Genomic DNA, 12,774 nt, shown 5'->3' with positions numbered 1-12,774 from the left:
ATATGCATGCCAGCAGTATTAGTGGGATATGAATATGCATGTCAGCAGTATTAGTGGGATATGGATATGCATGCCAGCAGTATTAGTGGGATATGAATATGCATGCCAGCAGTATTAGTGGGATATGGATATGCATGCCAGCAGTATTAGTGGGATATGAATATGCATGCCAGCAGTATTAGTGCGATATGAATATGCATGCCAGCAGTATTAGTGGGATATGAATATGCATGCCAGTAGTATTAGTGGGATGTGAATATGACTGGAACTGCAAAATAAATATGCATGCCAGCAGTCAAATCTAAATACTGTATTTAAATTTGACTGGTATGTATCTTTGACCTTTACTTTGGACCAATTGCCAACCCAGACAAGAACCAATAGGTCAGAGGGTACAATTAAACCCCTAAGAGCTTAATATGAGCTAAGATATCCAAACAGTACATTTGTACTTTGATAACACCACAAACATGTATTTTCTTAGCCAAACTGAGCTTACACTTAGCCAGATAGTATATATTTTTTTATCATAATAATGTATTGGATAGGATATGTAAACTCTGAGAGGCCTAATCTAACCAGACACTCAATCAATTAACCAATAGATCAATCAAATTGATCAACAATGATTGATACAGATTTTCTGAACAAATTACCTAAAATCACTGTACGGATGAATGATCCAGAATCCTGCAGACTTCACGCGTTCCCTCTCGTGCTCCACGGCCCTCTCGCTCCCCAACATTCTCAGAGAGAACTTGTTGACTCCTGGTTGAAGCATCGCTCCGAACTGCCGGTGCATGAAACCCGCCCGATACAACTGCTCTACTTCGTCTGGCATGATCGGTTCGGTTCCTTCTAACTTGATTAAAGTGGACTGATCGAAGACGGACGAGCGGCGGTGTGCGCTAGCACTGCGACCAACGGAATCCTGCGCTCCCTGTTCGGCCCCAGAACCAGTCTCTCCTCCGGGGTAACTCTCCTCGTTAGCGCCGGCGTCTACCTCGGGGATCAGCCTCCGCTGCTCCGCTGGATCTGACCCAAGAGTGTGCCGACCAGTGATGGAAGAGCGGCTACCTCTAAAAAGACGACAGTCCCCGTTTAAGTTGGTCTTAACGGCAACGTCCGTTTCCAAGTCTCCGGCGGTTCCGCTCTTGTGGTCCCTGTCTCTGTTTCTGTTAGAGCTGCTGGCGGGGGATGGAGATCCAGGAAGGAGAAGAGGCTTCAGCCTGATACCGGCACTTTTCTTCTTTGTGTCCTTGTCGCCACCACCGTATTCTCCTCCGTCGTCAATCATCACAGAGACAGAGCCTCTTTGGCCAATGTTTTGCGGCAAGCTGTACAGCCTTTTGCGCATGGAAGAATGAAACCTATCCATTATGGGTAGGCCTATTGAAGAAAGGATGACACAGACGCTCACTAGCCTGGGCTACAAAATAAAACGCGTTTGAAAAAGAAACAAGAATATATGAGCTGTGATGATAACAAATCATATATTTCATCAACTCAAACGGCTCAGGATTCCAAAAGCAGTGACAGCGTTCTGCAGCAGGACAGGAACAGGTCAAATCTTACTTGACACTTGGAACGTGCTGCTTCCTGCTCCCCCGGTTGCAACAGTTTGTACCGCTTCGGCGCGACCGTCATATTAGGGTGCATGACCAGTAAATCGATGAATGACGTCCAGGTATCCAGGTATTGCCTAAATCAGAGTGTAGCCTAGATGATGACAACAGATCGGGGTGCTGATGCTTCCTGTATGCTGACTGCTCTGAGCGTCGGACGTGCCAGCCGGAGACAGTGAGTATGGATGCTGGCTGGTGGCTAAACTGAGGTCCTCAATGACAAAGCATGATCTCTCTTCTGATTCTCCTCCTCCCCAAATATTATATCCCCGGCTAGCTTAGCTGTCAATAGGAAAAGAATGACACGCTTCCTTCCACGCAGTCAGTCAGTCCTCACCAGCTTGCATTCAAAGACCGCTGGCTAGTGTGTGCGCTGACATCACCGTTCCATCCCTGTAGCGCTCTCTAATAACGTGGATATTAATGGGGCTAATTTATCGGGTTGCCATAGGAGCGCTGCACGAGGATAGACAGGACAGCACATGCACTCAGCGTCCCAGTCCAGGCAGGATTATGGAGGATATGATTTATAAACTCCCTGCGGTAGCTGATGACAGAATTTGTTGTTGTTGTAAATGATAAACTATAGGCTACCCACACGCTAAACAGCCCATTGTCTTTAGGCTTATAATTGAACAGTTACGCAATATTGACCATAATTATTCAAGCAAGTGTTACTTTCCACACTGCACTTTCATTGGTTTGAAATCATGGGGAAAGTGAAATGGTTGTATGCAGGTGACAACTATACAATGGTCAGAAGGTGTGGGGTCAATTCCATTTCAATTCAGTCTATATAAAACAGGAAGATAGAGACATTTTGGAATTGGAATTTTCAGTTTACTTCCTGAATTCACTGAACTGAAATGGAATTGACCCCACCCCCCTGCAGGTCATACAGAACTACATTGTCTGCCTCCCAAATGGCACCATATTCCACAGTGTGCTTCCTATATAGGGAATAGGGCCCTGGTCTAAAGTAGTGTACTATATAGGGAATAGGGCCCTGGTCTAAAGTAGTGCATTATATAGGGAATCGGGCCCTGGTCTAAAGTAGTGTACTATATAGGGAATAGGGCCCTGGTCTAAAGTAGTGCGCTATATAGGGAATAGGGCCCTGGTCTAAAGTAGTGTACTATATAGGGAATAGGGCCCTGGTCTAAAGTAGTGTACTATATAGGGAATAGGGCCCTGGTCTAAAGTAGTGTACTATATAGGGAATAGGGCCCTGGTCTAAAGTAGTGTACTATATAGGGAATAGGGCCCTGGTCTAAAGTAGTGCGCTATATAGGGAATAGGGCCCTGGTCTAAAGTAGTGTACTATATAGGGAATAGGGCCCTGGTCTAAAGTAGTGTACTATATAGGGAATAGGGCCCTGGTCTAAAGTAGTGTACTATATAGGGAATAGGGCCCTGGTCTAAAGTAGTGCGCTATATAGGGAATAGGGCCCTGGTCTAAAGTAGTGTACTATATAGGGAATAGGGCCCTGGTCTAAAGTAGTGTACTATATAGGGAATAGGGCCCTGGTCTAAAGTAGTGTACTATATAAGGAATAGGGCCCTGGTCTAAAGTAGTGTACTATATAGGGAATAGGGCCCTGGTCTAAAGTAGTGCCCTATATAGGGAATAGGGCCCTGGTCTAAAGTAGTGTACTATATAGGGAATAGGGCCCTGGTCTAAAGTAGTGTACTATATAGGGAATAGGGCCCTGGTCTAAAGTAGTGCACTATATAGGGAATAGGGCCCTGGTCTAAAGTAGTGCACGATATAGGGAATAGGGCCCTGGTCTAAAGTAGTGTACTATATAGGGAATAGGGCCCTGGTCTAAAGTAGTGTACTATATAGGGAATAGGGCCCTGGTCTAAAGTAGTGCACTATATAGGGAATAGGGCCCTGGTCTAAAGTAGTGCACTATATAGGGAATAGGGCCCTGGTCTAAAGTAGTGTACTATATAGGGAATAGGGCCCTGGTCTAAAGTAGTGTACTATATAGGGAATAGGGCCCTGGTCTAAAATAGTGCCCTATATAGGGAATAGGGCCCTGGTCTAAAGTAGTGTACTATATAGGGAATAGGGCCCTGGTCTAAAGTAGTGTACTATATAGGGAATAGGGCCCTGGTCTAAAGTAGTGTACTATATAGGGAATAGGGCCCTAGTCTAAAGTAGTGCACTATATAGGGAATAGGGCCCTGGTCTAAAGTAGTGCACTATATAGGGAATAGGGCCCTAGTCTAAAGTAGTGTACTATATAGGGAATAGGGCCCTAGTCTAAAGTAGTGTACTATATAGGGAATAGGGCCCTGGTCTAAAGTAGTGTACTATATAGGGAATAGGGCCCTGGTCTAAAGTAGTGTACTATATAGGGAATAGGGCCCTGGTCTAAAGTAGTGTACTATATAGCTTATAGGGTGCCATTTGGGACTCCACCCTGAGAACACTGAAGAGGCTGTGGTGGTGTTATCCCTGATGATCTCATTCCAGACTAAGGCTGCATCCCAAATGTTACCCTATTACCTAGGTACAGAGCATTCAGAAAGTATTCAGACCCCTTGACTTTTTACACATTTTGTTATGTTACAGCCTTATTCTAAAATGTATTAAATATTGTTTCCCCCCTCCCCCCCTCATCAATCTACACACAATACCCCATAATGAAAACGTAAAAACAGGTTTGTAGAAATTTTTGCAAATTAAAAAAATACAAATATAATGTAATATCTATGGGAAAATAGTGCCCCCTTCAGTTGTACTGCTGCCAGTTGGTCTGGATGGAAGATATGAGGATTTAGGGTGCATCCCAAATGACACCCTACATTCCCTATAAAGTGAACTGCTTTAGACCAGGGCCCATGATGAGGCTATAGAGTGAACTGCTTTAGACCAGGGCCCATAAGGCTATATAGTGAACTGCATTAGACCAGGGCCCATAAGGCTATATAGTGAACTGCTTTAAACCAGGGCCCATAAGACTATAGAGTGAACTGCTTTAGACCAGGGCCGATAAGGCTATATATTGAACTGCTTTAAACCAGGGCCCATAAGGCTATAGATTGAACTGCTTTAGACCAGGGCCCATAAGGCTATATAGTGAACTGCTTTAGACCAGGGCCCATAAGGCTATATAGTGAACTGCTTTAGACCAGGGCCCATAAGGCTATAGAGTGAACTGCTTTAGACCGGGCCCATACGGCTATAGATTGAACTGCTTTAGACCAGGGCCCATAAGGCTATATAGTGAACTGCATTAGACCAGGGCCCATAAGGCTATATAGTGAACTGCTTTAGACCAGGGCCCATACGGCTAAAGATTGAACTGCTTTAGACTAGGGCCCATAAGACTATAGATTGAACTGCATTAGACCAGGGCCCATAAGGCTATAGAGTGAACTGCTTTAGACCAGGGCCCATAAGGCTATAGATTGAACTGCTTTAGACCAGGGCCCATAAGGCTATAGATTGAACTGCTTTAGACTAGGGCCCATAAGACTATAGATTGAACTGCATTAGACCAGGGCCCATAAGGCTATAGAGTGAACTGCATTAGACCAGGGCCCATAAGGCTATAGATTGAACTGCTTTAGACCAAGGCCCATAAGGCTATAGAGTGAACTGCTTTAGACCAGGGCCCATAAGGCTATAGATTGAACTGCTTTAGACCAGGGCCCATAAGGCTATAGATTGAACTGCTTTAGACCAAGGCCCATAAGGCTATAGAGTACATTGTTTTAGACCAAGGCCCATAAGGCTATAGATTGAACTGCTTTAGACCAGGGCCCATAAGGCTATAGAGTGAACTGCATTAGACCAGGGCCCATAAGGCTATAGAGTGCAGTGCTTTAGACCAGGGCCCATAAGGCTATAGATTGAACTGCTTTAGACCAGGGCCCATAAGGCTATAGAGTGTACTGCATTAGACCAGGGCCCATAAGGCTATAGAGTGAACTGCATTAGACCAGGGCCCATAAGGCTATATAGTGAACTGCATGAGACCAGGGCCCACAAGGCTATAGATTGAACTGCTTTAGACCAGGGCCCATAAGGCTATATAGTGGACTGCATGAGACCAGGGCCCACAAGGCTATAGATTGAACTGCTTTAGACCAGGGCCCATAAGGCTATATAGTGAACTGCATGAGACCAGGGCCCACAAGGCTATAGATTGAACTGCTTTAGACCAGGGCCCATAAGGCTATATAGTGAACTGCTTTAGACCAGGGCCCACAAGGCTATAGATTGAACTGCTTTAGACCAGGGCCCATAAGGCTATATAGTGGACTGCTTTAGACCAGGGCCCATGAGGCTATATAGTGAACTGCTTTAGACCAGGGCCCATAAGGCTATATAGTGAACTGCTTTAGACCAGGGCCCATGAAGCTATAGAGTACATTGTTTTAGACCAGGGCCCATAAGGCTATAGAGTACATTGCTTTAGAGCAGGGCCCATAAGCCTATAGAAAACATTGTTTTAGATCAGGGCCCATAAGGCTATAGAGTGAACTGCTTTAGACCAGGGCCCATAAGGCTATAGATTGAACTGCTTTAGACCAGGGCCCATGAGGCTATATAGTGAACTGATTTAGACCAGGGCCCATGAGGCTATATAGTGCATTGCTTTAGACCAGGGCCCATAAGGCTATATAGTGAACTGCTTTAGATCAGGGCCCATGAGGCTATAGAGTACATTGCTTTAGACCAGGGCCCATGAGGCTATATAGTGCATTGCTTTAGACCAGGGCCCATGAGGCTATATAGTGCATTGCTTTAGACCAGGGCCCATGAAGCTATATAGTGCATTGCTTTAGACCAGGGCCCATGAGGCTATATAGTGCATTGCTTTAGACCAGGGCCCATGAGGCTATATAGTGCATTGCTTTAGACCAGGACCCATAAGGCTATATAGTGCATTGCTTTAGACCAGGGCCCATGAGGCTATATAGTGCATTGCTTTAGACCAGGGCCCATGAGGCTATATAGTGCATTGCTTTAGACCAGGGCCCATGAGGCTATATAGTGAACTGCTTTAGACCAGGGCCCATTAGGCTATATAGTGAACTGCTTTAAACCAGGGCCCATAAGGCTATATAGTGAACTGCTTTAGACCAGGGCCCATAAGGCTATATAGTGAACTGCTTTAGACCAGGGCCCATAAGGCTATAGAGTGAACTGCTTTAGACCAGGGCCCATGAGGCTATAGATTGAACTGCTTTAGACCAGGGCCCATAAGGCTATAGATTGAACTGCATTAGACCAGGGCCCATAAGGCTATATAGTGAACTACTTTAGACCAGGGCCCATACGGCTATAGATTGAACTGCTTTAGACCAGGGCCCATAAGGCTATATAGTGCATTGCTTTAGACCAGGGCCCATGAGGCTATATAGTGCATTGCTTTAGACCAGGGCCCATAAGGCTATATAGTGAACTGCTTTAAACCAGGGCCCATAAGGCTATATAGTGAACTGCTTTAGACCAGGGCACATACGGCTATAGATTGAACTGCTTTAGACCAGGGCCCATAAGGCTATAGATTGAACTGCATTAGACCAGGGCCCATAAGGTTATATAGTGAACTGCTTTAGACCAGGGCCCATACGGCTATAGATTGAACTGCTTTAGACCAGGGCCCATAAGGCTATATAGTGCATTGCTTTAGACCAGGGCCCATAAGGCTATAGAGTGAACTGCTTTAAACCAGGGCCCATAAGGCTATATAGTGAACTGCTTTAGACCAGGGCCCATAAGGCTATAGAGTGAACTGCTTTAGACCAGGGCCCATGAGGCTATATAGTGAACTGCTTTAGACCAGGGCCCATAAGGCTATATAGTGAACTGCTTTAGACCAGGGCCCATAAGGCTATAGAGTGAACTGCTTTAGACCAGGGCCCATGAGGCTATATAGTGAAGTGCTTTAGACGAGGGCCCATACGGCTATAGATTGAACTGCTTTAGACCAGGGCCCATGAGGCTATATAGTGAATAGGGTGCTGTTTGGGTCACAGAGGGATTTTGAGGCTGATATTGTAAAATGAAAGTGGTGTACACTCACACACACACACACAGTCTCAGACACACACACACACACACACACACACACACACACACACACACACACACACACACACACACACACACACACACACACACACACACACACACACACACACACACACACACTCACACACACACACTAAAGTGGTCTCCTATCTGTCCTCATCTCTCCTATAATCTGTCCTCATCTCTCCTATAATCTGTCCTCATCTCTCCTATCTGTCCTCATCTCTCCTAACATCTGTCCCCATCTCTCCTATCTGTCCTCATCTCTCCTATCTGTCCTCATCTCTCCTATATGTCCTCATCTCGCCTATATGTCCTCATCTCTCCTATATGTCCTCATATCTCCTATATGTCCTCATCTCTATTACCTGTCCTCATCTCTCCTATCTGTCCTCATCTCTATTATCTGTCCTCATCTCTCCTATCTGTCCTCCTCTCCTATCTGTCCTCATCTCTATTATCTGTCCTCATCTCTCCTATCATCTGTCCTCATCTCTCCTATCTGTCCTCATCTCTCCTAACATCTGTCATCATCTCTCCTATCTGTCCTCATCTCTCCTATCATCAGTCCTCATCTCTCCTATCATCTCTCCTATCTGTCCTCATCTCTCCTATCATCTGTCCTCATCTCTCCTATCTGTCCTCATCTCTCCTATCATCTGTCATCATCTCTCCTATTTGTCCTCATCTCTCCTATCTGTCCTCATCTCTCCTATCTGTCCTCATCTCTCCTAACATCTGTCCTCATCTCTCCTATCTGTCTTAATCTCTCATATCTGTCCTCATCTCTCCTATCATCTGTCTTCATCTCTCCTATCTGTCCTCATCTCTCCTATATGTCATCATGTCTATTATATGTCCTCATCTCTCCTATCTGTCCTCATCTCTCCTAACATCTGGCCTCATTTCTCCTATCTGTCTTAATCTCTCCTATCTGTCCTCATCTCTGCTATATGTCCTCATCTCTCCTATATGTCCTCATCTCTATTATCTGTCCTCATCTCTCCGAATATGTCCTCATCTCTCCTATATGTCCTCATCTCTATTATCTGTCCTCATCTCTCCTATATGTCCTCATCTCTCCTATCTGTCCTCATCTCTATTATCTGTTCTCATCTCTCCTATATGTCCTCATCTCTATTATCTGTCCTCATCTCTCCTATCTGTCCTTATCTCTCCTATCTGTCCTCATCTCTCCTATCTGTCCTTATCTCTCCTATCTGTCCTCATCTCTATTATCTGTTCTCATCTCTATTATCTGTCCTCATCTCTCCTATCTGTCCTCATCTCTCCTATCTGTCCTCATCTCTCCTATCTGTCCTTATCTCTCCTATCTGTCCTCATCTCTCCTATCTGTCCTTATCTCTCCTATCTGTCCTTATCTCTCCTATCTGTCCTCATCTCTCCTATCTGTCCTTATCTCTCCTATCTGTCCTCATCTCTCCTATCATATGTCCTCATCTCTCCTACCATCTGTCCTCATCTCTCCTATCATCTCTCCTATCTGTTCTCATCTCTATTATCTGTCCTCATCTCTATTATCTATGTCCTGCCACTGAGGTGAAAAAGAACTGAACTGGTAGCAGACAGATTAGCTGAATAGGTATCCATGTTGCTTTCACCTACCCTGTGGCTTCAGATCATTGCAGATGAAGGAGATGAGACAGGGCGTAGACGGTTGAGACATAATCCACTGACTGTTCCCGAGCGAGTCAATGAACAATACACAGAATTCACAAGTTCAACACTATGCAAGATGATAGCGAAAAGTAAAAACATGAAGAACTGCTTTCCTTGCTGTTGTTAAGTGCTACACAACAGTCCTATGGCTCATGTAACATTTTACACAAATGTCATCTACATTGAGCGCTATTTGTTCTCTTTTCTCTCTATAGCACTTTGTGACATCTGCTGATATAAAAGAAAAAGGCTTTATAAATACATGTGATTAATGAACTTCATCCTTACCTGGTAACTTAACTTAGGAACCCAGTGGGAGGTGGTTCAGATCTTCATAGCCTGATTTACTGGCCTCATACATCACCCAGTAAATAACTACCTGTAACTTACTACGCACACAGTATTGTTGGCACCTCATATGACCACTAGGTTGTGCTGTTTTCACATCAAGCCACGACAAGGAGACAGCTGGATGTTGAAAGATGACATATTTTACATTTTAGTCATTTAGCGGACGCTCTTGTCGAGTGTGATTTAGTGCGTTCGTCTTAAGATAGCTAGGTGGGACAACCACATATCACAGGCATAGTCAGTACATTCATCTACAGATAGCTAGGTGGGACAACCACATATCACAGGCATAGAAACTACATTTTTTCCTCATTAGCGTAGCTATCAAGAGTCAGAGCTAGATGAATCCAGGTAAAATGTATGATCCCTTATTGATGTCACTTGTTAAATCCACTTCAATCAATGTAGATGAAGGGGAGGAGACAGGTTAAAGAAGGATTTTTAAGCATTGAAACAATTGAGACATGGATTGTGTATGTGTGCCATTCAGAGGGTGAATGGGCAAGACATAAGATTGAAGTGCCTTTGAACGGGGTATGGTAGTAGGTGCTAGGAGCACCGGTTTGAGTGTGTCAACAACTGCAACGCTGCTGGGTTTTTCACGCTCAACAGTTTCCTGTGTGTATCAAGAACGGTCCACCACCCAAAGGACATCCAGCCAACTTGACACAACTGTGGGAAGCATTGGAGTCAACATGGGCCAGCATCCCTGTGGAACGCTTTCGACACCTTGTAGAGTCCATGCCCCAAAGAATTCAGGCTGTTCTGAGGACAAAAGGGGAGGTGCAACTCAATATTAGGAAGGTGTTCTTAATGTTTAGTATACTCAGTATATATGCCTGTCTGCTGGTTGTGAAGGCATGTTTGTACGTATACAAATACACAAGCACATGGGAGTGTGTGTGTGTGTGTGTGTGTGTGTGTGTGTGTGTGTGTGTGTGTGTGTGTGTGTGTGTGTGTGTGTGTGTGTGTGTGTGTGTGGGTGTGCATGAGTGTGTGTGTGAGTGTGTGTGTGTGTGTGCATGAGTGTGTGTGTGTGTGTGTGTGTGTGTGTGTGTGTGTGTGTGTGTGTGTGTGTGGGGGGGGGGGGGGGGTGGGGGTGCATGAGTGTGTGTGTGTGACTGATTCTTTGAACACAAGTGTAAACTGTAATACCAAGGTAAAGTTGCATTGCCAGTTCAAATGGAACACAGGTCATCAACTGAAACAAGCCATTCATTTTAGAGGTTTTTATTCCTAAAAATGATTTGGGATTGATCTTGATCATGGGATTGATCCTGGGATTGATTTTGTGATTGATCCTGGGATAGATCTTGACCTTGGGATAGATTTGGGATTGATCTTGACCTTGGGATAGATTTGGGATTGATCTTGACCTTGGGATAGATTTGGGATTGATCTTGACCTTGGGATAGATTTGGGATTGATTTGGGATTGCTTTACAAGTGTCAATCCGTACATACATAAAATAGGCCGTTTTTGCACTGCCTCCTCCCGAGCTCCCATACACAGTGCCTTCAGAAAGTATTCACACGCCTTTACTTTTTATACATTTTGTTACGTTACAGCCTGAATTAAACATTTATAAACATGTAGATATTTATTTTGTCACTAGCCTACACACAATTCTCCATAATGTAAAAGTGGAATGATGTTTTTAGAAATGTTTACAAATGAAAAGGTGAAATGTCTTGAGTCAATAAGTATTCAACCCCTTTGTTATGACAAGCCTAAATAAGTTCAGGAGTAAAAATGTACTTAACAAGTCACATAATAAGTTGCATGGACTCACCCTGTGTGCAATAATAGTGTTTAACGTGATTTGTGAATGACTACCTCATCTCTGTACCCCACACATACAATTATCTGCAAGGTCCCTCAGTCGAGCAGTGAATTTCAAAAACAGTTTCAACCACAAAGACCAGGGAGATTTTCCAATGCCTCACAAATAAGTACACCTATTGGTAAATGGTAAAAAAATAAAAAAATAAGTAGACATTGATCATGGTGAAGTTATTGATTACACTTTGGATGGTGTATCTATACACCCAGTCACTACAAAGATACAGGCGTACTTCCTAACTCAGTTGCTGGAGAGGAAGGAAATCGCTCAGGGATTTCACCATGAGGCCAATGGTGATTTTAAAACAGTTTGAGTTTAATGGCTGTGATAGGAGAAAACTGAGGATGGATCAACAACATTGTAGTTACTCCACAATACTAACCTAATTGACAGAATGAAAAGAAGGAAGCCTGTACAGAATACAAATACTCCAAAACATGCATCCTGTTTGCAACAAGGCACTAAAATAAAACTGCAAAAAATGTGGCAAAGCAATTAACTTTATGTCCTGAATATGAAGTGTGATGTTTGAGGCAAATCCAACACAACACATCACTGAGTAGCACTCTTCATATTTTCAAGCATGGTGGTGGCTGCATCAAGTTATTGGTATGCTTGTCATCAGCAAGGACTAGGGAGATTTTCTTTTTAATAAAAACAAATGGAATAGAGCTAACCACAGGAAAAATCATAGAGGAAAACTTTCCACCAGACACTGGGAGACAAATTCACCTTTCAGCAGGACAATAACTTAAAACACAAGACCAAATATTCACTGGAGTTGCTAACCAAGACGACATTGAATGTTACTGAGTGGCCCAGTAACTGTTTTAACTTAAATCTGCTTGAAAATCTATGGCAAGACTTGAAAATGGCTGTCTAGCAATTATCAACAACCAACTTGACAGAGCTTGAATCATTATAAAAAGAACATTGTTCAATATTGTACAATCCAGGAGTACAAAGCTCTTAAGAGACTTACCCAGAAAGACTCACAGCTGTAATCACTGTTAAAAGGTGATTCTAACATGTTTTGATTTAGGGGACTGAATACATATTTAAATGATATATTTCTGTATTTAATTTTCAATAAATGTGCTACATTTCTAGAAACATGTTTTCCCTTTGTCATTATGTGGTTTTGTGTGTAGATGGGTGAGAAAAAAACAAATATATTTTATCCATTTTGAATTCAGGCTGTAACACAACAAAATGTGGAA

General features: G+C 43.6%; 1 protein-coding gene across 1 annotated transcript in view; it reads right to left on the bottom strand.

Moving 5' to 3' along the window:
• The window catches only part of LOC120051680 (potassium/sodium hyperpolarization-activated cyclic nucleotide-gated channel 2-like), a 58,244-nt gene extending 56,947 nt beyond the window's left edge, over positions 1 to 1,297 (bottom strand). Inside the window, exon 1 of the mRNA XM_038998571.1 lies at positions 657 to 1,297. Within this exon, the coding sequence (XP_038854499.1) occupies positions 657 to 1,297 (641 nt within the window). The remainder of the gene's footprint in view (positions 1 to 656) is intronic.
• Positions 1,298 to 12,774: the final 11,477 nt, after the last annotated feature.

This window comes from Salvelinus namaycush, chromosome 8 (assembly GCF_016432855.1).
Source record: "Salvelinus namaycush isolate Seneca chromosome 8, SaNama_1.0, whole genome shotgun sequence".
Taxonomy (NCBI): domain Eukaryota; kingdom Metazoa; phylum Chordata; class Actinopteri; order Salmoniformes; family Salmonidae; genus Salvelinus; species Salvelinus namaycush.
This window is presented reverse-complemented; position numbering and strand designations above follow the sequence as displayed.